This window comes from Artemia franciscana, chromosome 15 (genome assembly GCF_032884065.1).
Source record: "Artemia franciscana chromosome 15, ASM3288406v1, whole genome shotgun sequence".
In the NCBI taxonomy this organism is placed as follows: Eukaryota; Metazoa; Arthropoda; class Branchiopoda; order Anostraca; family Artemiidae; genus Artemia; species Artemia franciscana.
Window position 1 is genome coordinate 23,270,777 of NC_088877.1, and position 26,115 is coordinate 23,296,891.

At 35.7% G+C, this 26,115-nt stretch overlaps 3 protein-coding genes across 6 annotated transcripts in view; 2 read left to right on the plus strand and 1 right to left on the minus strand.

The window, feature by feature from the left end:
• Nucleotides 1–26,115, minus strand: part of LOC136036204 (protein O-mannosyl-transferase Tmtc3-like) — a 261,671-nt gene that overhangs the window by 209,223 nt on the left and 26,333 nt on the right. For 2 of the 4 annotated variants that reach the window (XM_065718292.1, XM_065718293.1), the window contains exon 2: nt 7,625–7,685. The exons of the other annotated variants lie outside the window; for them this stretch is intronic. The gene's annotated coding sequence lies outside the window, so the exon portion shown is untranslated. The remainder of the gene's footprint in view (nt 1–7,624; nt 7,686–26,115) is intronic. 4 annotated transcript variants of the gene reach the window in all.
• The window catches only part of LOC136036202 (nuclear pore complex protein Nup205-like), a 378,694-nt gene that overhangs the window by 190,695 nt on the left and 161,884 nt on the right, over nt 1–26,115 (plus strand). The window lies entirely within an intron of this gene.
• On the plus strand, nt 9,553–13,539 carry LOC136036207 (putative ankyrin repeat protein RF_0381). The gene has a single exon (XM_065718301.1). It carries the CDS (start codon nt 9,584–9,586, stop codon nt 11,786–11,788), a length of 2,205 nt encoding a protein of 734 aa, XP_065574373.1. The 5' UTR covers nt 9,553–9,583; the 3' UTR covers nt 11,789–13,539.

The window sequence follows — 26,115 nt, forward strand, 5'->3', positions numbered from 1 at the left end:
ATCTGGGATTTTGTTAGAATTTTTATGTTTTGTAGCAAGTATTTTGTGTTCTGCACCAACTATTTTTCATTTATTAGAACTATTTAAGAAGTGTGCAAAGTATTTTTGCTTTCGGATTTCAGGGGAATTTATTTGCATGTGGTTGATTTGCTACTTCAGTATATTTTTCAAAGTAAAAACCCAACAACAATAACCCGAGCTGGTGTGTACATAGATAAATGATTGGAGAGAAGGAAAAGTTTATGCGACTAAGTCATGTTTCCTAGATTTGGAATATTCGCTTTATATTTTGTTTTTGATTGTTTTGCAATTTGTAATTTATTTTATTCGTAATTTCCTTGTTTTGTACAATTTTTTTGCGTAAAGGGCCCGTGGGCCTCTGAAATACACAGACCTGTATATTAAAAAAACACTATTCCCATTTCCATTTCTATTATTCTTTACAATGAGGTTTGAACATTTTTCTTTTTTTAAACTAAGAATCATTTTAGTCCCGTCTCGAAAGCCTTAGCGCTTGCAACGTTAGAAGTAGATTAAAACAACTAGAGAAAGCTGTTAGCACTCTCCACGCTAAGCAACGTCCAAAAGGAAATAAGTAAGTCATTAGCTAAATGCCGGACAACTTGTTGAATAAGTAGAGTTTCCAGAATTGGTTTCCACCAAAGCACTTAGAAGTTAGAAGGCGTAATGGGATTACTCTCGATAAAAGATGTATTATTACGTCTACCAAAGTTTTGCATTGAATTACTTACAATTTGCTTCCCGATGATATTAGATAAAGAACCAAGTTTTTTCAACTGAAAGTAAGGAGCCACATAAAAATTAAAACGAACAAAATTATTACGCAAATGGGGGGAGCTGCCCTCTCCTCAACCCCTCGCTAGTTACGCAGAGCTTTTAGTACTTTAGCAAGAGCTTTTTTATTTCAATTAAACGGCCCTTTTGTTTCAGAAGATGTTCCTAAAGAATTGGAAAGAAAATCAAACTTTAGTGTAAAGAGCTAGGGATAGAGGAGGGGACAGCCCACTTATTTAAAGAATAAGTTATTTTCCTTTTAAGTTTAAAGGTTTTCCCCGCAAAAAATTGCAGCACTTGCAGCCGTATTAGTAGTGGTAGTAGCAGCCCTGAAAATTCAAGTTAGTAATCTTACCCGTTTCTAAGATATTGCAGAGACGCCTTTTTGATAACTTTGATCCAGATAACGTATTTCGATTTTGCTTAACATACACCTCAACATCCCCCAAAATATTAGTTCAATTCCCATAGTATTTTCGTGCAAACCCAGAATCAAACATCCCTCCTTTCCAGTTATGAATCTTGCATGTTAAAAACGGACAAATTGAAAAATTTGAAGTCCTTACCCCCAGGGCTGTGGGGGCATGGCATACCCCCAGGCATAGCTATTAGACCTTGTGACTGTTTTCAATAAAATGGCTTTTAAAATTCTATTAGTGTAAAGGGGAACATACAAAAAGGCGAGAGGAGGGTGGAGGGCTGGTTACCTCCGTTCGTTTTTCAACTTCTTTCTCAACATGATTTTATATATCCAACTTAAAACCCTTAAGCATTCCTTAGATGTTTCTAATGTACCCTTTCGACAGTCTTCCTGCATATAGCGTGTTTGAATTTTGTTTGACATCCCCCTCGACATTTTTTTACCTCAATACCCATAGACTTTTTGGAGGCTCAAAATAAAATATGCCCCCTTTTCCCACTAAACTTTCTAAAAACCTTAAAGACCACCCCTTTCTAAGAGCCTTATAAGGCAACAACGAGCACCTTTAAAACTTACAACCCTCGCCCCGGGGTCTATGGGGGTTTTCCACCCCAGAAGCATATTTATTTGACCTTTTGACTATCCGCCGTGCAAAAAGTGGGATAGCAAAGAAGCCATATTACTTGACAGTTTTCAAATTCGTTGGGATATTTTGTCTGAAAATACCATTTTAATACGTAGAAATACTTTTTGCACAAAGAATACCTGTCAAAACACAAGTTGTGCTGCTAAAATACCGGCAGCTTTTGGAGCTCTGTCAAACTCTACAACTGAAAGCTTTGAAAATTTTTCCATACCCGTGGACTATTTTGAACAAAACGGCTATCTCAAAACTTTGATCAGATACATTTAAGAGAAAAGGCCATGGGAGGCTGGTTGCCCTCCAATCACATTTTACTCTTAAAAAAGGCACAAGATGCTCTGACTTCCAATATAATAAGCCCCTCCCTCGCACGAGGGTGCAAGTGGGCGTGAAATCTTGGCTTTTATAGAGGGAAAAGGTTAAACTATTTTGTTCTCCAGTCTTTTTATAACTTTGGAGACTATTAGCCCTGTGTGACTAAAATCTATTTCCGGTGAAGTAGAGACGTAGACCTGAAAAAACAATGCGTATCTAGATAATTAAAATAGTGTATCTGCATTATCTCAAGAGTTGGTTTAGCATCTAGTTGAATTTTTTTAGGGCTTTTGGAAGGCGACTTTGACCTCGAGTTTTGATTTGGGAGAAGGAGCGGGGATAATTGAAAGAATGCCAATTTTAACTATTTATTTTAGTAAACCAAAAATTAATTTCAATTATATAAGTAATATAAAAACCGCAAGTTGGAACATTACAGAATTAAAAAACAACTATCGTATTGACATTCTGACTGATGAATTCGAAGATTTTGGACGGGACTTATAATGAGTTCCGGAGGCTCACATCTCAGGGGCGAGAAAAATGAAGTTACGTGATCTAGAATTTATTTACACAGGCAAAAAGGATGGGGTGCATAGGCATGTAGCAGGACTCATGATGAACAAGGGAGCTTTTAAGCCTTGCTAAGGATGGTAAGTTATTAATTAAAATTATAGTTGCTCATTTTACGACTAGATAGTGCAAAGTATCAGTCATAGTAGTATACGCCCCTGTAGAGCCAACTGATCGAGACGGTAGTGACTCAAATGAACTTAACTGACATTTACAGGAACAGAATTACAGGATTCCCGGTAGAAATATGTTATTTTCATTATAGGATTTCAATACCCGGATTGTAAAAATATTGATAGATAGTATCCTAGCCTAGGTAAATTTGGTGCAGAAGAGTAAAATAGCAACGGTCATAGACTGCTGCAATTTGCACGGTATCCACATGACGATAAAACAGACATTCTTATTGATTATGTTGTTGCAGATTGAAGACTGGCAAGATCGATACAAGATACTAAGATATATATGAGCTGTTGACGTTATTGATGTTAAAAGTAAAGATGACCATCTAGTAGTGTCTAGAGTTAATCTAAAGCTAAAATTTCGCAAGGGTAACTACCTTCTGGGAAGTTTTGACGTTGGTAGAACCCAGAATGAGAATTTGAGAGAAACTACCCAGAAATTGTTAAAAATAAAACTGAAGAGTCTAAGATACCCCAAATTAGACAATGCATGGGACAGCTTATCAGTATAAATTGTAAAGTAGCAGATGTTGCCTTAGGGGGAAAAGTTAGGAACGCAAAAAAGACATATTAGTGAAAACGATCAAAGCTTGGCTGAAAAGAGATGGGGTTAGTGCAAGAAGTGTTTTAGTGATAGATCATGTGAAAATAAAAGGAATGCAAGGAGAGTAGAGAAAGCATTAAAGTGTGAACTAAGAAGGTGCGAACTGGAGGCTACTCATAAAGCTGCTGAAGACCTGGAAGATGCAACCAAACGGCAAAATAGTAAATATTGCATTGGCAAGTTCAACAATGGAGAGTGATTAGTCAATATTGACTTGTCCCTGTTAAGGGAAGGAACTGGGCCTCAATTAGAGATAAGGACAGTGATGAAGAGAGATGTGCAGAGTATTTTGAGAATATGTTAAATCGTGATAAAGTTACAGGAAACGATACAGAAAAAAGTGAAAAATTCGTAACAATTTGGAAGTGAAGGAAGATCTATTACTGAATATTAAGAATATGATTTTTGAAAAGGGGAAATACCTAACGACTTTAAGGAAACTTTGGTTATATCCTTTTATGAGAAAGGTGACAACAGTGAGTGTGGTAATTATAGAGGCATTAGCTTAGGTTCAGTACGAAGCAAATTACTTAATATGATGATACTTTTTAGACTTAGGGATGCTGCAGATAAAGTTTCAAGAGAAGAATATTGTGATTTTCGGAAGAGCAGTGGGTACACAGAGCTATTTTCATACTTAGATTGGTAATTGAGATGTGAACACAGAAGAGATCACCAGACCTCTTTAGTTCTAAAGACCTCTTTAGATTATAAAAAAACGTTTGATTCGACATTAGAAGAGCTTTAGTTAAGGTCCTACAATTGTAGGGTATGGGTAAACCAGAGAAATATATTAAAGTGATGAGTGGCATGTAAGAGAACAACATTGCTGCGGTCAAGGTAGGAAATGAGGTTAGTAGCTGGTTTCGTACAGAAATCAGGAATGAAGCAGGGATGCGTTCTATCCCCATTTATGCGGATCATATTGTTGGGTTTAGTCCTAAAAAACAAAGCAACGGATATGGGGGAGCATGGAATCAAATGGGAAGGTAAAACTCTCCTAAACTTAAATTGTGTTGATGAATCGAGTTTCCTAGATGAAAATGTTAACCAAATGAATGATTTTTGGAGGTTTTGTGAGTTCAGGGTGCAACAATATTTGAAAGTTAATGTTAAAGAAGACAGATAACATTTTCATCTAAACAAGACACAATAAAGAAAACAGTTGAAAATAGTTTAGAAGATAAATCAAGATTAAAATATTGAAAGCTACAGTGATGGCAGTGGTAGAGGTTCTGAAACATGAGCGCTTTGGAAGATGGAGGAAAATTTGTTAGATATTTTCCAGAGATATTGTCAACGGATTTTACTGACCGTATTTCAAACCGAAAGCTATACGGAAAATGTAGTTCTATACCGCTTTCTAGGGCTAAAATTAGCGAAAGGTTGAGATGTCTAGGACGTATTGTGCGGATGAAGGATGACAGTTTGACAAATCTGCCGTCGTCCTTTTCGGCTATCCATCCATCCTATTCAGCCTAATTTTTTGGAGCTCGTCATTCCAGTAAAGGAATGAGAGCTCCAAAAAATTACTGTCTCCTAAATATTTGTTCGTCCGATTAAGGACCAACACTTGTATCTTTAAAGCTTGGAACACAGACGCATAAGCTGATAGAACCCTTGTGCATGAAAAAAAAAAACTTGAAAAAATTTGCTACGCCCAAAAAAGGGACCAAAAGCTTTGTTCTAATCAGCTAGGAGTGATAATACTTTAGTTCAGCTCAGTCACTTGATTTGAATAGTTTTGGTCATTACTTCAGATCAAAAGACTAACAGTTCGGGAAGCACAAAACCGAGCCTTGAAGTTTGTCTCTCCAGTCGGCTTGAAAAACATATTCACACGTTTCATTGTCAGACGGACCCTTATGCGGAAAATTAATTTGAAACTAGTTTTGACTTTATCGGTTCATGACGCAGAAAAATAGGGTAAATAAAGGTTCCCTTAACTTTGAATTTTCCTTTGAATTTTCCATTGGGGAGACAGCATGCCCTGAAATTTTAAAGCTGATTTATTTCTAAAAAAAAAATAAAAAAAAATAAAAATAAAAAATCGTGCAAGGAATCAATACAACCAGATTTTCCATCACAAATTTCATTGTCATAATTAAGGTCCCCTTGGTCCATCCTAGTTGCCACAAAAGTTTATAATCGATTAGTGAAAAACAACTTTTAGCTCATTTTTGAATTTTATGAGTAGATACAGCTGATTTGTTTCGAAAGTAAGACTCTTACGTTCGTTTTGCCCAGTATAAATCCCAAGTAAATTGCAAGATGGGCCTAGAATTTGGGCCTATTTTGAGTATAAACAATCAATATTATATTTTTTTTCATAGCTTGCGTCCTCATAGAGGTCCCCTTTTCTGTGTGTAAATTCCCTTTACGTCTAGAAAACTAAATTCTTTGGCATGGTTTTGGGCAGCATATGTCAATAAAACAGATCTTCACATATCTTAGTTTTTTAGGTTTACCTGCCTTGTCTGATGACCTGTGAGGTAGAAGTCTATTAGAGAAGACAATAATATTAGGGCTCATCTTCAAGCATCTGGAATCGATTCAACCAAGATCATTTTCAAATTGGCTTTCTGCAAAGGGTCCACCTGGCCACGAAACTTGTTAATGCATTTTTTAAGCCGATTGGTCTGGCAAAATTTAAGAGCCCCTTTTTGTGAAACCCGAAATCTTTAGTCTTTTGGTCTGAAATGATAAAAAACATGGAAAACAAAGTAACAGTGTTGAACAAAAGTATTAAGTGTCGTAGCTAATAGGAAAAAAGTTATTTGCTCGTTTTCAGACAAAATAAATTGTTTCATGTTTTTTCTTTGCACAAGTGGTCACTTGAAACAAGGAACTTACTAACATAAGTTTCAATGCTTAGAGACCAAAAACTGTTGATTCCGTTTCGGGCAAAGCAACTTAGGAGACAAAAATACATGGCACTCTTATTTCCCTAAACATAGAAGTCTGTTAACCCTCCCCAAACGCTCCGTTTAAGTTTTGATTTGATTCTTTTGGTCATTCCCAAGATACTACAAATATACTATTTTGATTGTCAGGGTGCACATACTGTCTGTCGATTTAGCACACATTTTTTTCATCAATAGATCTAAAGTTCCAGTGGTGTTCATAGTGCAAAAACCTCATGCCCTTTTTAGCTCTCTTATACCCGCCCTCTAAAAACAAATTTATAGTCCCTTTGCCCCTCGCCCTCACTCTGAATGTTTCAGCTGGATCCCAAGAGTCGTTTCCGAGATACTGTAGATATTTCATTTTGTTAGTCTGGGTAAATTGTTTCTTTTAATATAACTCCCCCTAACTCAAAGTTTGAGATCCATTTAGCCTCGAACAATTTCCGAAAGTTTCAACATGCTTCCCTAATCCGTTCCTGAGGTAATGTAGATACACTATTTTTATAAAATGAGTATACACGGTTACTTGGTTGACATCGTTACTTCACCCGGAATATATTGTTGCTGAACAATAATTGTCAGAACCAATATATTTTAGATCGTTTCTTTCGAACCCTCCCCCGGAAGTCAAGATTGGGGATCCAACCCCCCAAAAAAGGTTGGAAATTCAATATCACCCAAACACTTCATGAAAGTTTAGATGGATCAAAGAAAAAGTTTTCATCCCTCCCACCCAAACAACAGCCTCAACCCATACGTCAAAATTTAGGTCTACTTGCCACACCCCCCCCCCAACACCTTATGAAACTTTCAACTTAATCCACACGCCATTCTCAAGATATTATAGTCATAACGAGTTTTTGAAATTTTGGTGCACATAGCGTCTTTGGATTTACTTAGATGCGCGTGTCGTTTCCAGAGAATACCCATTTGTCCATAGGAGAAATTCCTACTGTAAAGATTTACTTTAAATCCCGTAACGTAAATTTTTGGTTCACTTACTGAACAGTAGTCCGTGGCAGGCACATACGCAGAAATTTTTTTTTTAGGTGGAGCAAAAAAAACTTTTCATATGGTGGTTTGAATAAACAGTTCTTGAAATTCAGGATAATTAGAAACTTCTGAAGGTCCTAGCCCCAAGGCCCCCCTGAGTACCTTCCTGGTGTAAGAATAAGCCAAACTTACTTGCTTTTTTAGAACGAATTAGTCGACAATCCTGGCAAATCGTGCAAGTCCTTGCCTTTTACTGAAACAAATAAATATTCTAAAACACCTTTTCCCAAAAAAGTATCACTTTTTGTCAAATTGTTAAATATGTATATCAAAGCTACTGAAATCAGATACCATGCCAAACTTACTTAATTTCAACCTAAAAAATTTATAGTGAGAAAGTTTACAGAAACAACCTAGAAAAAAAGATATTTTAATTTGAAAAGTTGCGTCTCTTCCTGCTGTCAATTTAAAAAAAAAAGTTTTTTTGAGGAAAGTAAAGAGCCAAATTAAAACTTAAAACGAACGAAAATAAAGGCTTCAGAGTTCTATCTAACATATATAAAAAAAAGTTAGTAAAAATAAACCAATTAATCATATTTCCTTATGTTTGTAGGATTATAGAAAACTATCGCTTTACTGAAAACACAGAAACCAAGTATAAAAAACAAGAATGATGGTTTATGAGTTAGAAGAGAGTACGTAGCCTGACAACAACAAAATAATCTATAAAACTTTTCATCGTCTTACACTAGCAGTGATATCAGTATCTTTCAGCATGCAATTAATTATCTTAAAAACACGAGCATAAAAATAAATACTTTTCTAATAACCGCAAAGTCACTGAACTGCAGAGAGAAATATTGGATTGATTCATCAGGTAACATATTGATCTCACCAGCTATAATATCAATAGTGAGAAATAAACAACCTTATATTGTAAGAAACACACATTGATGTTACTAAAAAAAAAAAAACGCTTTATTTGTATACTGTAAAAAGTTGCCTTAATTTACTGTACTGTAAATTACTGTACAAAAACTCCTATACTGTTTTGTGTTTTCAGCAAAGCGTTTTCTATAATCCTATAAACATATGTTTTCTATAAAAATAGGGAAATATGATTATTTGGTTTATTTTTACTAGCTTAATTTATATATGTTAGATACACTGCGAAGCATTGATTTTTGTTCGTTTTAAGTTTCAACTTCGCTCTTTACTTCCCTCTAAAAACTTTGTTTGTTTTTTTTTAGTTAAACCTTGCCCGTTTTTAATTTAAATTTAATGCAGAAGCAACACTGCAATGATCTTTTTAATTTTTTCGGGGGGGAGGGCAGCACCCTCATATACAGAATAATTTCTGCTCATTTTAAGTTTTAATGTCGCTCCTTACTTTCAGTTGAAGGAAAAATTTATTTAATTTCTGATTGTTGTCTTTTATTTCCATTGAAAAACCTATTATTTTTTTTTTTTAGTCTTCAATTGGGAATCGCTAAAGTGATTATATAGGCTGTAAAAATCTTTATGGTGTATGAGCACTAATATTAATTTTTTAATTGAAACCAGAAAATATCTGGAAAGTTTGAAATTAGTTTTAAATAATATCTCAGCTCAAAGTTATAATTGTCTCCTGGAACAATCTTTTTTTAGCTTAGCTCCTAAAGTGGGCATCTCTATAACCATTGTCTTATATTTCAACTGAATAAAGTTCAAACTTTTTTATTTTAGTTTTCTGTTCAGAATTGCTAAAACTAATATATAAATTGCAAAAACATTTATTGTGTTAGAGCAATAATATTAATTTTTAATTTCGAACCAGAAAAATACATGAAAATTTTGAAATTACTTTTAAATAATGTCTAAGTTCAAATTTGACTCTTAGAACCACACTTTTTTGGCTCCAAGTATGTATCTCTATAACCGTTGTCTTATATTTCCATTGAAAAGTGATTTTTTTAAATTTTTGATTTGATTTCAGAATCGCTAGAGTTAGTATATAAACTGCAAAAATATTTATGGGGTATGAGCAATACTATTAATTTTTTAAATTCAAACCAGAAAAATAACTGAAAATTTTGAATTTTTTTTTTTTTTGTTTGATTTAAAGAACTCGACACGTAATTTTAAAGATAGAACTTCAAATGTTGAAACAATATGGTATCAAGTGAATTACAGAAAGAGAACGATATAAAAATACCGTTTAACAGAGTTTCAAGAACATCAAATATGATAAACACCTTATTAAAAGACATGAAAAAAGAAGACACTAAACTGAACATAATCCAAAATCTGCTAAGTAATGGGACAGACCCCAATCTGAAAGATAGTGAGGAAAAAACAGCTTTGCATTATGCTGCAGAAAAAGGTACACTTGATATTTGTCAGCTGCTGCTAAGCAATGGGGCAAATCCGAATCTAAAGGATAGTGAGGAAAAAACAGCTTTGCATTATGCTTCTGAAAAGGGCATATTGGGTATTTATCAACTGCTGCTAAGCAATGGGGCAAACCCGAATCTGACGGATAGTGAGGGAGAAACAGCTTTGCATTATGCTGCAGAAAAAGGTACACTTGATATTTGTCAGCTGCTACTAAGCAATGGGGCAAACCCGAATCTAAAGGATAGTGAGGAAAAAACAGCTTTGCATTATGCTGCAGAAAAAGGTACACTTGATATTTGTCAGCTGCTACTAAGCAATGGGGCAAATCCGAATCTAAAGGATAGTGAGGAAAAAACAGCTTTGCATTATGCTTCTGAAAAGGGCATATTGGGTATTTATCAACTGCTGCTAAGCAATGGGGCAAACCCGAATCTGACGGATAGTGAGGGAGAAACAGCTTTGCATTATGCTGCAGAAAAAGGTACACTTGATATTTGTCAGCTGCTACTAAGCAATGGGGCAAACCCGAATCTAAAGGATAGTGAGGAAAAAACAGCTTTGCATTATGCTTCTGAAAAGGGCATATTGGGTATTTATCAGCTGCTGCTAAGCAATGGGGCAAACCCGAATCTGACGGATAGTGAGGGAGAAACAGCTTTGCATTATGCTGCAGAAAAAGGTACACTTGATATTTGTCAGCTGCTACTAAGCAATGGGGCAAACCCGAATCTAAAGGATAGTGAGGAAAAAACAGCTTTGCATTATGCTTCTGAAAAGGGCATATTGGGTATTTGTCAGCTGCTGCTAAGCAATGGGGCAAACCCGAATCTGACGGATAGTGAGGGAGAAACAGCTTTGCATTATGCTGCAGAAAAAGGTACACTTGATATTTGTCAGCTGCTACTAAGCAATGGGGCAAACCCGAATCTAAAGGATAGTGAGGAAAAAACAGCTTTGCATTATGCTTCTGAAAAGGGCATATTGGGTATTTATCAGCTGCTGCTAAGCAATGGGGCAAACCCGAATCTGATGGATAGTGAGGGAGAAACAGCTTTGCATTATGCTGTTAAAAAAGGTACACTTGATATTTGTCAGCTGCTCTTGAGCAATGGAGCCGACCCTAATATAAAAGGTGACTGGTACAACACAACAACTTTGCATTATGCTGCTGAAAGAGGTACACTCAATATTTGTCAACTGCTGCTGAGCAATGGTGCCGACCCAAATGTGAAATACGGGTACTGCTACGAACCAATTTTACATTATTTTGCTAAAAAAGGCACATATGATATTTGTCAAATGCTGCTGAAAAACGGAAGTGACCCTAACTGTAAAAACTCTTATGACGAAACAGCTTTACATTATGCAGCTGCTTATGGCGCACTGGATATTTGTCTCCTGCTATTGAGCAATGGAGCCGACCCAAATATAAGAGATGGCATTCTAAAATACACAGCTTTACATTGTGCTGTTGTTAAAGGTGCACTGGATATTTGTCTTCTGCTATTGAAAAATGGAGCTGACCCTAACTGTAAAAACTCTTATGACGAAACAGCTTTAGATCATGCAGCTCGTATAGGCGCACTGGATATTTGTCTCCTGCTATTGAGCAATAGAGCCGATCCAAACGCAAGAGCCTTGATAATTGTGTTAGAAATCTACGATAATCGCGTTAGCTGTTTTCCCATAGCCAAACATTTTTTAGAAACTGACACAGTTTATTATTCACTTATAACACGAATAGATGATAAAATAAAATACAAAAAAAGACTCGATGAAATATTAAATTATACTGGAAAACTACCTGCAAAGAAAAAATGGTTTTGGAGACTAGTGAGACTTGCCTCCAATGACTCTGACTCACTCAAATCAATGTCCCGGGATATAATTAGAGAGCATTTAGATTATGATCATAGAGCCAAAAGTCTTCAAAGCATAAACATACATGAAACTCTGAAACAATTTATATGTCGATTTTAATCCACTGGCTTGTCCAATCCTAGACTGCACCTCCTTTTCGCAGACAGACAGACGGCAGACGATAGACGACAAACACAGACATACAGACAGACAGACCAAGACACACCTATTATCATACTGTTAGACATATTAAGTACAAAGCAAAAACTGGTAGTTGAAAAATTATTTTGTATCATATATCTATATATATAAAAATAATCTATATATATAAAAATAAGTTGTTTGCCTGTTGACTGGCGTCATGTTTGTGTGTTGACTGACGTCATGTTTGTCGACTGACGTCATTATAAGGATTGAGCTGTATGTCGTCATGAAGTTGTTTGTCGACTGACGTCATGTTTGTCGACTGACGAAATTACAGACCGGGACACCGGGACACTCAAAGAGAAATTACAGACTGGTACACCGGGACACAAATAACGACCGGGACACAGGGACAGAACTACAAAGGGACGCCGGGGGGCACAGGGGGGTATATAAATGACGATCGGGACACAGGGAATGTTCGATTAGCAATCACCATAACAAAGCTCAAGGGCAATCATTAGAATAATGAGGTATAGATCTGAATACGGATTGTTTTTCCCATGGACAATTATATGTTGCATGTTCAAGAGTCGGTAAACCTGACAATCTATTGATATGCACAGACAATGGGACAGCGAAGAATGTTGTATATTCGCAAGTTTTACAAACAGATATATATATATATATATATCCATCTATATTCACAGGTGGGACACAGGGACGCAACTACAATGGCGCGTAACTAATATGGCGCGAAAAAAGCTAAAAAAAGAAAAAACCTAAAAAAAAACTTTAAAAAATGGAAAAAAATAAAAAAAGGTAAAAAACTAAAAAGAAAAAAACACCGGGACACAAATGACGACCGGGACACAGGGAATATAAATGACGACCTGGACACAACTACAACGGGGACGCCGGGGGGCACAGGGGGATATATGAATGAAGACGAGGACATAGGGAATGTTCGATTAGCAATCACCATGAACAAAGCTCAAGGGCAATCATTAGAACAATGAGGTATAGATCTGAATACGGGTTGTTTTTCCCATGGACAATTATATATTGCATGTTCAAGAGTCGGTAAACCCGACAATCTATTTATATGCACAGACAATGGGACAGCGAAGAATGTTGTATATTCGCAAGTTGTATGTAGTTAAAAACATATATATATCTATATATATAAAAATAAGTTGTCTGTGTGTGGATCTGTGGATCAGGTGACGTCATGTTTCGGCTGACGTCATGAAATTAGTTGCCATCATTTTTGTTATGACGATGCTTAGTATATTGTAAAACACATTAATTTGGTTAATAATATACCATTTAAAACACCAAAATGAACATGCTGGAGTAGTCACTCGGTGAGAAAGGGTGTCAGAACGGAGAATGAAGGTCCCAGGTTCAAACCCTGGTTAGGCTAAAAAAGGTAAAAAACTAAAAACTAAACAAAAAACTGAAAAAACTAAAAAAAGGCAAAAACTACAAAAAAAACTAAAAACTAATAAAAAAAAATAAAAAAGCTAAAAAACTAAAAAAACTAAAAAAAGGTAAAAAAATAAAAAAACTAAAAACTAAAAAAAAAACTAAAAAAAAGGAAAAAACTGAAAAATAGAAGAGAAAAAGAAAACTAATAAAATTAAGAATAAAAATAAAAAAAATAAAAAAGATAAAAACTAAAAAAAAAGTAAAAAGAAAAAACGAAAAAAAAACTAAAAAAGCTAAAAAAAGTAAAAACCAATAAAAAACTAAAAAGAAAAAAAGGAAAAAAACTAAAAAAAGGTAAGAACTAAAAAAGAAAAAAATAAAAAAAACTAAAAAAAACTAAAAAAAGGTAAGAACTAAAAAAGAAAAAAATAAATGACGACACTCAAAGAGAAAGCGACCGGGACAAAAGGAATGTTCGATTAGCAATCAACAAAGCACCGGGACACAGGGAGTATAAATGACGACCAGGACATAAGTAAAAAAAAAAACTAAAAAAACTAAAAAGAAGGTAAAAACTACGAAAAAACTAAAAAGAAAAAAAAACAAAAACTAATAAAAAAACTAAAAATCTAAAAATCTAAATAAACTAAAAAAGAAAAAAAAGAAAAAAGGAAAAAAATAAAGGAGAAAAACAAAACTAAAAAACGAATGTATATACAGACCGGGACACCGGGATACAAATGACGACCGGGACACAGGGAATATAAATGACCATACATAAGCCATAATGACCAGGACATAAGTAAAAAATATAAATGACGACCGGGACACAGGGACACAACTACAACGGGGACGCCGGGGGGCACAGGGGGATATAAATGACGATCAGGACACCGGGACAGGGAATGGTCGATTAGCAATCACCATCAACAAAGCTCAAGGGCAATCATTAGAATCATGAGGTATAGATCTGAATACGGATTGTTTTCCCATGGACCATTATATGTTGCATGTTCAAGAGTCGGTAAACCTGACAATCTATTTATATGCACAGACAATGGGACAGCAAAGAATGTTGTATATTCGCAAGTTTTACGTAGTTAAAAACATATATATAATATATCTATCTATATTCACAGGTGGGACATAGGGACACAACTACAATGGCGCGTAACGACTTACGCGCGCGGGGGGGCTTGGGGGGGGGGCGCGAAGCGCCCCCACCAACTAGGTGTTGGGGTGGCGCGAAGCGCCACCCCAACAGCTAGTATATATATATCTGTCTATATTCACAGGTGGGACACAGGGACACAACTACAATGGCGCGTAACGACTTATGCGCGCAGGGGGGGGCTTGGGGGGCACGAAGCGCCACCCCAACAGCTAGTACAAAATAAGTTATATGTATGTCCGTCTGTTAAACTATCTTTACCGTTACACCGTTACACGTTATTACCGTTATAAAAGAAAAAAAAGAAAAAAAACTAAAAAAAAGGTAAGAAAAACTAAAAAGAAAAAACTGAAAAAGCTAAAAGAGAAAAAAAGTGTAAAGAAGAAAAAATTAAAAAAGAAAAAATAACTAAAAAGAAAAAAAAGAAAAAAAATTAAAAAAGAAAAAAACTATAAAAATAGGAAACTAAAGAAAGAAAAAATAAAAAGAAAAAAAACTATAAAAAGAAAAACCAAGAAAGGAGAAAAAACTAAAAAATGAAGAAGAAAAAGAAAACTAAAAAAGAGGGAAGAAATAAAAAAACTTTAAAAGGTAAAAAAAAGAAAAAGAAAAAAAGGACGAAAACTAAAAAAACTAAAAAAAAAATAAAAAACTAAAGAAAAGAGGAAAAAACTGAAAAAGAATACAAATTAAAAAAAGAAGAAACTAAAAAAAATAAAAAGAACATAACGGAAAAGAAAATAAGAAAATAAAAAGAAAATAACAGAAAAACTGAGGATACGATAAGAAAGTGCATGGCCGTTTTCTTCGATAAAAGAGTGCATGGCCGTTTATCGTTTGTGAGACCCGTAAATTGCTTTTTTTAAAGCTTCTTCCGAATGAAGAACAATTCTTCATATTTATTTTTTCATTGTTTTTTTTTAATAACGCTAGAAAATCCTGCGCTCCCTTCATGAAAATTTTCTTCCCCCATGACAAATTCCTCCAAGGGAAGTTCCCCTAATATATCCACTCTTATCAACCCCCCCCCCCCCCACAACCTAAAAATACCCCTGAAAACGTCTGTAAACTTCCAAATAACCATTACTATATGTAAGCACTGGTCAAAGTTTGTGACTTGTGGCCCCTCCCACGGGGACTGTGGGGGAGTAAGTCGTCCCCAAAGACATAGTTACAAGGTTTTTTCACTACGCTGAATAAAATGGCTATCTCAGAATTTTGATTTGGTGGTGACTTTGGGAAAATAATTAGCTTGGGAGGGGGCCTAGGTGCCCTCCAATTTTTTGGTCACTTAAAAAGGGCACTATAACTTTTCATTTCCTTTAGAATGAGCCCTCTGGCAAGATTGTAGGACCATTGGGTCGATACGATCACCCCTGGGAAAAAAAAACTAACAAATAAACACGCATCCGTGATCTGGCTTCTGGCAAAAAATACAAAATTCCATATTTTTGTAGATAGGAGCTTGAAACTTCTGCAATAGGGTTCTCTGATACGCTGAATTGGACCGTGTGATTTTAGTTAAGATTCTATGACTTTTAGGGGTTGTTTCCCCCTATTTTCTAAAATAAGGCAAATTTCCTCAGGCTCGTAACTTTTGATGGATATGACTAAACTTGATTAAACTTATATATTTAAAATCAGCATTAAAATGCAATTCTTTTGATGTAGCTATTGATATCAAAATTCCATTTTTTAGAGTTTTGGTTACTATTGAGCCGGGTCGCTCCTTACTACAGTTCGTTACCACGAACTGTTTGATTCGACAAAAATATAAGACATGATTGTTATTGACGCTTGCAACACTGCTTTCAAAAAATCAATTCTAAATTCTTTCTACTGTGGTATCAACAAGTTTACAAGAAGGGAAAGCAAACTCTCTTTCTCTCCAACGGTCTCTTGCCGTGCCAGCCTAGCATTGTTCTTTCAAATCAAAAAGCTACACTTCAACTGGATTGCCTTCTCTCCAGCTTTTCTATCACGAAAAGCTTTGGATTAACTCACTATTTTGCTTGAAGGGAAACTTGGCCAAACAAAATGAAAAAAAAAGGCAAAAGAATTTTGTTCTTTTCCGTGTCAATTTGGAAATTGTAATTATACACGTAGAATATTCTTACTGAAAATAAAACAAACAGAACTTCGAATGATAACGACAAATACAAGATTTTGATCAGATGGCATTGCAAAAAGTTCTCATTAAATTAGTTCCAATTTTGCTTCCATATGAGATCCAACTTATTACGGAAGGAGTATCAAACATTCGTGGTAACGAGTTGAAAGTAAGGATGAACTCGGCCCAATGGTAAACAACACTCCAAAAAACTGAATTTTTCTTACAATAGACATCAAACAGTTCGTGGTAACGAACTGTAAGTAAGGAGTGACCCGGCTCAATAGTAACCGAAACTCTAAAAAAACGGAATTTTGATACCAATAGATATATTAAAAGAATCGAATTTTTATACTGACTTTAAATATATATGTTTCATTAAGTTTAGTCTTTCCATCAAAAGTTACGAACCTGAGAAATTTTGCGGGAAACACCCCCTAAAAGTATTTTTTGCCAGAAAAAAGATCATGGATGCGCTAAAGTTCGAATTTCGTTCCAATTCTTTAAGATTGGCCCCTGAATATCAAAGGCTGTTTATTTAGAATAAATAATTCTTTTGAAAGTACTAAAAATACTTTAGCGTAAAGAGCGAGGTATTGACGAGGGGGTGAACACCTTCATACACGAAATAATTTCTGCTCGTTTTAAGTTTTAGTGTTTCTCCTTACTTTAAGATGAAAAAATTGTTTTTTTTTTATTTAATTATCAAAAGAATTGGCTTTTTATTCTAATTTTCAATATATAAAGCTCATTGTGTTTAATGTTAGCAATCAAAAGCTACATGTACTGAGAAAATTAACCTGATTTTCAAGAAAGGGCGGAAATGCTCCCAAAAATTCAAGCGATCTTAACGAAAATCTCACCATCACACTCAAAGTATCAGAAAACCCAACTGCAGATGTTTCAAGCTCCTATCTACAAAAATGTAGAAATTTGTAAGATCACGGATGCGTGCTTTTTTTAGGGGCGATCGTATCGAACCAATGGTCCTAAAAGATCGGGATAGAGCTCATTCAAATGAAGATCAAAAGTTCTAGCGTCCATTTCAAGTGACCAAAAAGATTGAAGGGCATCTAACCTCCCCCCACGCCCAGATCGAGATTTTAATACAGCCTTTTAATTCGGTAGGCTAGTTGAAAGGCTCAATAACTACACTTTTGGTAATTACTAGACTCTCCATGGTTCCTGGGGAAAGGGTAGTAAGTTACGCAATTTACCCATATTGTCCACATATAGTATTCGTTACTGGGAAATTTAAGGAGTTTTGGGGGGTAATTTTCTGCGGAAGAATTTTTTCGTGGAGAAAAAAGTTTAAGGGGGGGCATTTTCCAGGAGAAATGTTACACGGGGAGGAGGCAATGGATTTTTTCTGGCATGAATTTGAAAACAGTCAGAACTGAAATTTCAAAAACAAGCTTTTTCAACTGAAAGTGAGGAGCAACATTAAAACTTAAAAATAACATGAATTATTCCGTATATGAAGGGGATTACTCAATCCTCATTACTTCACTCTTTACGCTGAAGTTTGACTTTTTGTTCTGATTCTTTAATAGCGACTCCTGAAACACAAGGGTCATGTGTATAAAATAAAAAGCTTTTTTATATTCTTTGAAATTATCGTCACTTGACGTCGTGTATCACACGCTAGGACAGGCTAAGTACGTCAACTAGTAATTTAAGTGTGTCCCGGTGTCCCGGTCTGTAGTGTCGTCTTATAATGACCTCATATACAAAGCCTTATATACTTATGATGACGTCAAATGCAAACCCACAAACAAACAAACATGCATATATACAACTTATTTATATATATATATATATATATATATATATATAAATACAGTTTCTTTTTTTTAGTTTTTTCTTTTTTTAGTTTTTTTCTTTTTTCTTTTTTTTAGTTTCTTCTTTTTATTGATTTGCTTTCTTCAATTTGTCAATGTTCATTCTAACATTGACACTTGGAAAAATCTTTACGTGCCAAGCATGCTAAAGCTCCAACAATTTATAATAAACCTTAAGATTTCGGGTATCTGTTTTAAGGTTTTCGAATTACTTTAATCTATTGTCAATTGAAATATTTGTGCAATTCCCAGTTTTTTAGTTTTTCTTTTTTTTTAGTTTTTTAGCTTTTTTAGTTTTTTTTCTTTTTAGTTTTTTACCTTTTTTATTTTTTTATTTTTGTTACGTTTTTTCTTTTTAGGTTTTTTCTTTTTTTTTCTTTTTTTTAGTTTTTTAGTTTTTTTTTAGTTTTTTACCATTTTTCTTTTTTCAGTTTTCTTTTTCTTCTTTATTTTTCAGACGTAAATACATATCGCCGAACCTTTGCTTTTTTAACTAAAATCTGGTAGGCATTGATGACCTTATCCAAGTCAAAATCCCAAACCCAATCATCATCGCCATCATTTTCAGTTTTGTTACGTTTTGACTCTCGCTGTCCAGGTGGATTTTCATCTAACTGTGCGGGTTTGCGTTCTTTAGCCTTAAGCCTTTTGGCATTAACCCTTTGAGCAGATTCCTCGGCTGTTTCTTCTGCCATTGTAGGATTTATACTACAATTTCTCTTCGAATTAACTATTTGAGCATATTCCTCGGCTGTTTCTTCTGTCATTTTAAGGTCTATACTAAAAATTCCTCTTCACGTGCCAGGCTTGCTAAACCACAACAATTTATAATAAACCTCAAGATATAAGTATCTGTTTTAAGGTTTTCGAATTACTTTAATCTATCGTCAAAATATTTCGAAATATTTATGCAATTCCCAGTTTTCACATTTTGGTTTGTTTTCTTTTTCTTCTTTATTTTTCAGACGTCATATGCATACCCTCAACACAAAAATAAATACAACTTATTTTTATATGTATAGAAGATATAATACGCGCCATATTAGTTACGCGCCATTGTAGCTGTGTCCCTGTGTCCCACCTGTGAATAGAGATAGATATAAATATATATATTTAACTACGTAAAACATGCGAATATACAACATTCTTCGCTGTCCCATTGTCTGTGCATATAAATAGCATTTATATTCCCTGTGTCCCGGTCGTCATTTGTGTCCTGGTGTCCCAGTTTGTATTTTCTCTTTGAGTGTCCCGGTCGTCATTTATATTCCCTGTGTCCCAGTGTCCCGGTCGTCATTTGTGTCCCCCTTTTATAGTTTTTTTATTTTTATTTTTTTAGTTTTCTTTTTCTCCTTTAATTGTCAGTTTTTTCCTTTTTTTTAGTTTTTTTTCTTTTTCAGTTTTTTATTAGTTTTGATTTTTTTTTCTTTTTACCTTTTTTTAGTTTTTTTTTCTTTTTTAGTTTTTTTTCTTCTTTTGCATTCGAACCTGGAACCTCTCGGACCTAGAACCTCGGACCTTCTCTGTGTCCCCGTAGTCATTTTTTCTTTTTTCTTATTAGTTTTTTTTTTTGTAGTTTTTACCCTTTTTTTAGTTTTTTATTTTTATTCTTATTTTTTTAGTTTTCTTTTTCTCCTTTATTTTTCAGTTTTTTCTTTTTTTAGTTTTTTTTCTTTTTTAGTTTTTTACCTTTTTTAGTTTTTTTAGTTTTTGGTTTGTTTTGTAGTTTTTACCCTTTTTTTAGTTATTTTTATTAGTTTTTAGTTTTTTTTCTTTTTTAGGTTTTAGTTTTTTACCTTTTTTTACGTTTTTTAGCTTTTTTATTTTTTTTTGTTTTTTTTTGTAAGGTTTGAACCTGGAACCTCTCGAACCTAGAACCTGGAACATACCGCGTTACCAACTCAGCTACATCAGCTTGTATACTTTCGTTTTTGAATTGGTATATGATGAAATAATTCAGACATCATATGCGGACAGACAGACAGACAGACAGACAGACATAACACACAAACAACTTATTTATATATATATACTAGCTGTGGGGGGGGACTTCGCACCACCCCAACACCTAGTTGGTGGGGGCATATATATATATATATATATATATATATATATATATATATATATATATATATATATATATATATATATATATATATATATATATATATATATATATATATATATATGTATATATATGTTTTTAACTACGTAAAACTTGCGAATATACAACATTCTTCGATGTCCCATTGTCTGTGCATATAAATAGATTGTCAGGTTTACCGACTTTTGAACATGCAACATATAATTGTCCATGGGAAAAACAATCCGTATTCAGATCTATACCTCACGATTCTAATGATTGCCCTTGAGCTTTGTTGATGGTGATTGCTAATCGAACATTCCCTGTGTCGCCGTCGTCATTTATATATCCCCCTATGCCCCCCGGCGTCCCCGTTGTAGTTGTGTCCCTGTGTCCCGGTCGTCATTTATATTCCCTGTGTCCCGGTCGTTATTTGTGTCCCGGTGTCCCAGTCTGTAATTTCTCTTTGAGTGTCCGGGTCGTCATTTATATTCCCTGTATCCCGGTGTCCCGGTCGTCATTTGTGTCCCGATGTCCCAGTCTGTATATACATTCGTTTTTGAATTGGTCTTTTTTTAGTTTTTTACCTTATTTTAGTTTATTTTTAGTTATACCTCATGATTCTAATGATTGCCCTTGAGCTTTGTTGGTGGTGATTGCTAATCGAACATTCCATGTGTCCCCGTCGTCTTTTATCATATCCCCCTGTGCCCCCGGCGTCCCCGTTGTAGTTGTGTCCCTGTGTCCCGGTCGTCATTTATATTCCCTGTGTCCCGGTCGTCATTTGTGTCCCGGTGTCCCGGTCTGTATATACATTCGTTTTTGAATTGGTATATGATGAAATAAATTTTTGTGTTTTTCCCCTTATTTTGTTTTTAGTTTTTTTAGTTTTTTTCTTTTTCTTTTTAGTTTTTTTTGTAGTTTTTACCTTTTTGGTTTTTTTTTATTTTTATTTTTTTTAGTTTTGTTTTTCTCCTTTATTTTTCAATTTTTTCCTTTTTTTATTTTTTTCTTTTTTAGTTTTTTTAGTTTTTTATATATATATATCTATATATATAAAAATAAGTTGTCTGTCTGTGTGTCTGTCTGTGGATCAGGTGACGTCATGTTTCTGTGTTGACTGACGTCATGAAATTAGTTGTCGTCATTTTTGCTTTGACGGTGACGTCATTCAAGATATTTTAGACATATGTTCACGTAGAAATCTATTAATGTTTAAGTCTACAATGACTGATGAACTTACAATGGCAAAAGCCGATGAAGATGCTCAAAGAGTCTATGCCAAAAAACTTGCTGCTGATAGAGAAAGTCAGAAAAGAAAGCGTGCCGAGGAACTACCAGAGCAACGCGAAAGCAGACTTGCTGCTAAAAGAGAAAGTGAAAAAAGAAGGCGTGCCGAGGAATCAAAAGAACAGCAAGGAAACAGGCTTGAGGCTGATAGAGAAAGAAAGAACAGAAAGCGTGACGAGGAATCAAAAGAACAGCAAGGAAACAGGCTTGAGGCTGATAGAGAAAGAAAGAACAGAAAGCGTGCCGAGGAACTACCAGAGCAACGCGGAAGCAGACTTGCTGCTAAAAGAGAAAGGGAAAAAAGAAGGCATGCCGAAGAATTACAAGAACAGCAAGAAATCAGGCTTGCTGCTGATAGAGAAAGTAAGAAAAGAAAGCGTGCCGAGGAATCACAAGAACAGCAAGAAATCAGGCTTGCTGCTGATAGAGAAAGTAAGAAAAGAAAGCGTGCCGAGGAATCAGAGCAACCTGAAAGTTATCGCCTGGCATTCAGGTACAACCCAGTCGATGATTATAGCTTGAGTAGATGTGTTCAAATCGGGACAATGTCTAAAATTTGTCCCTATTGCAAGGCCTTGAAATTCAATGGTGAAACAATGGGAATGTGTTGCGCCACAGGAAAAGTTAAACTTCCTCTATTGGCTGCACCACCAGAGCCATTGAAGAATTTCCTTACTGGAACTACGTCAGAATCTAAGCGTTTTTTGTCAAAAATCAGAAAATACAACTCATGTTTCCAAATGACGTCGTTTGGAGCCCAAATCGAAAATCCAGATCAATTTATGTCTACTTTCAAAGTAAAAGGGCAAATTTATCATAGAGCAGGGTCCCTTCTACCATTCTCAGGCGAGAATCATAAATTTTTACAATTGTACTTCATCAGTGATAGAAATTCTGAATTGAATGCACGTTGCGAAATTTCTCCCAACGTTGAAAGGACAATCGTTTCCCAATTGCAACATCTTTTCCACGAAAATAATAATTTAGTGCGTCTGTTCAAAACAGCCATCGATTTGATGCCTACTGATACGCACAAAATTGTTATTTCCGCTGACAAAACGCCTCCTGGCCAACATGTGCGTAGATACAATGCTCCAACTATCGACGAAGTGGCAATCGTTATGGTCGGTGATCAGTTTTTACCTCGAGATATTATTCTTCATAAGCGAAACGCTCAGTTGTTAAGAATTGCTGAAACTCATCGATGCTACGATGCCCTACAATATCCTATCATTTTTGACAAAACGCCTCCTGGCCAACATGTGCGTAGATACAATGCTCCAACTATCGACGAAGTGGCAATCGTTATGGTCGATGATCAGTTTTTACCTCGAGATATTATTCTTCATACGCGAAACGCTCAGTTGTTAAGAATTGCTGAAACTCATCGATGCTACGATGCCCTACAATATCCTATCATTTTTTGGGATGGAGCCGACGGCTATCACTTTAATATTAAATTGATGAATCCAGCCACTAACAAAGAAATGAATAAGAAATGCAGTGCAATGCATTATTATTCCTATAGACTAATGATTCGGCAGGATGAAGAAAATTATATTTTAAAATGCCGTGAATTGTTTCACCAATTCGTCGTTGAACCAAATGAAGCGGTTAATTATCCATCTGAATTTTTAAATTCCATAGATCCTTCAGGGTTTCCACCACACGTGCTACAACTAAAAATAGGCGTACCAATAATACTTTTAAGAAATATCAACCCACCAAAGCTTTGCAATGGCACGCGACTTGCCGTAAAAAAAAAACAATGGAAAACCTAATAGAGGCCACAATCTTGACAGGGCCTTATGAGGGTGAGGCTGTTCTTATTCCTCGCATTCCCATGATTCCAACGGATCTGCTTTTTCAATTTAAAAGATTGCAATTCCCAATTCGATTAGCATTTGCAACCACCATCAACAAAGCTCAAGGGCAATCACTAGAAAAATGCGGTATAGATCTTAATACAGATTGCTTTACCAATGTACAATTGTATGTTGCATCTTTGAGGGTCGGTAAACCTGACAATCTATTTATACGCACAGACAATGGGACAGCGAAAACTGTTGTATATTCACAAGTTTTACGTAGTTAATTTGTATTGTATCTATCTATCTATCTATCTATCTATATAAAAACGAGTTGTGTGTATGCATGTTTGTTTGTTTGTAAAAAGAGCGTTTGCATATGACGTCATTATTAGTACATATGGCTTTGTATATGGACAGACTATGGGAAAGCCAAGAATGTTGTATATTCGCAATTTTTACGTAGTTTGAAACACATATATAAATCTATTTATATTCACAGGTGGGACACAGGGACACAACTACAATGGCGCGTAACTAATATGGCGCGTAACGACTTACGCGCGCGGGGGGGCTTGGGGGGCGCGAAGCCTCCCACCAACTAGGTCTTGGGGTGGCGCAAAGAGCCACCCCAACAGCTAGTATAGTATATATAGTATATATATATATTTATACTAGTTGTTGGGGTGGCGCATCGCGCCACCCCAACACCTAGTTGGTCGGAGCGCTTCGCCACCCCCCCAAGCCCCCCCGCGCGCGCAAGTCGTTACGCGCCATATTAGTTACGCGCCATTGTAGTTGTGTCCCTGCGTCCCACCTGTAAATATAGATAGATATATACATATTTTTAACTACGTAAAACTTGCGAATGTACAACATTCTTGGCTGTCCCATTGTCTGTGCATATAAATAGATTACCAGGTTTACCGGCTCTTGAACATGCAACATATAATTGTCCATGGGAAAAACAATCTGTATTCAGATCAATACCTCGTTATTCTAATGATTGCCCTTAAGCTTTGTTGATGGTGATTGCTAATCGAACATTCCCTGTGTCCCTATCGTCATTTATATATCCCACTGTGCCCCCTGGCGTCCCCGTTGTTGTTGTTTCCCTGTGTCCCGGTCGTCATTTGTGTCCCGGTCGTCATTTGTGTCCCAGTGTCCCAGTCTGTAATTTCTCTTTGAGTGTCGCGGTGTCATTTGTGTTCCGGTGTCCCGGTCTGTCGTCATTTGTATTCCCTGTGTCCCGGTCGTCATTTGTGTCCCGGTGCCTTGTTGATGGTGATTGCTAATCGAACATTCCTTGTGTCCCGGTCGCTTTCTCTTTGAGTGTCCCGGTCGTCATTTGTGTCCCGATGTCCCGGTGTGTAATTTCGTCAATCAACAAACATGACGTCAGTCGACACACAGACATGACGGCACTCGACACACAGACAACTTATTTTTATATATATAGATGTTCCGGTGTCCCGGTCGTCATTTGTGTCCCGATGTCCCGGTGTGTAATTTCGTCAATCAACAAACACCCCCCGCGCGCGTAAGTCGTTACGCGCCATATTAGTTACGCGCCATTGTAGTTGTGTCCCAGTGTCCCACCTGTGAATAGAGATATATATATATATATATATATATATATATATATATATATATATATATATATATATATATATATATATATATATATATATATACATATATATATATATATATATATATATATATATATGTTTTTAACTACGTAAAACATGCGAATATACAAAATTCGTCGCTGTCCCATTGTCTGTGCATATAAATAGATTGTCAGGTTTACTGACTCTTGAACATGCAACACATAATTGTCCATGGGAAAAACAATCCGTATTCAGATCTATACCTCATTATTCTAATGATGTGTCCCTGTGTCCCGGTCGTCATTTATATTCCCTGTGTCCCGGTCGTCATTTATATTCCCTGTGTCCCGGTGTCCCGGTCGTCATTTGTGTCCCGGTCTGTAATTTCTATTCGAACAATCCCTGTGTCCCGGTCGTCATTTATATATCCCGCCTGTGCCCCCGGCATTCCCGTTGTAGTTGTGTCCCTATGTCCCGGTCGTCATTTATATTCCCTGTGTCCCGGTCGTGATTTGTGTCCGGGTGTCCCAGTCTGTAATTTCTCTTTGAGGTTCCCGGTCGTCATTTATATTCCCTGTGTCCCGGTCGTCATTTGTGTCCCGGTGTCCCGGTATGTAATTTCATCAGTTGACAAACATGACGTCAGTCGACAAACAACTTCATGACGCATACAGCTCAATCCTTATTATGACGTCACTCGACAAACATGACTATATATATATATACTGACGTCATATATCTATATATATAAAAATAAGTTGTCTGTCTGTGTGTCTGTCTGTGGATCAGGTGACGCCATGTTTCTGTGTTGACTGACGTCATGAAGTTAGTTGTCGTCATTTTTGCTATGACGGTGACGTCATTAAAGATATTTAAGACATATATGTTCACGTAGAAATCTATTAATGTTTAAGTTTAAAATGACTGATGAACTTACAATGGCAAAAGCCGATGAA

Bases quoted from the DNA above. Each gene is read 5' to 3' on its own strand.
- LOC136036207 (XM_065718301.1), top strand. From the start codon at position 9,584: ATGGTATCAAGTGAATTACAGAAAGAGAACGATATAAAAATACCGTTT.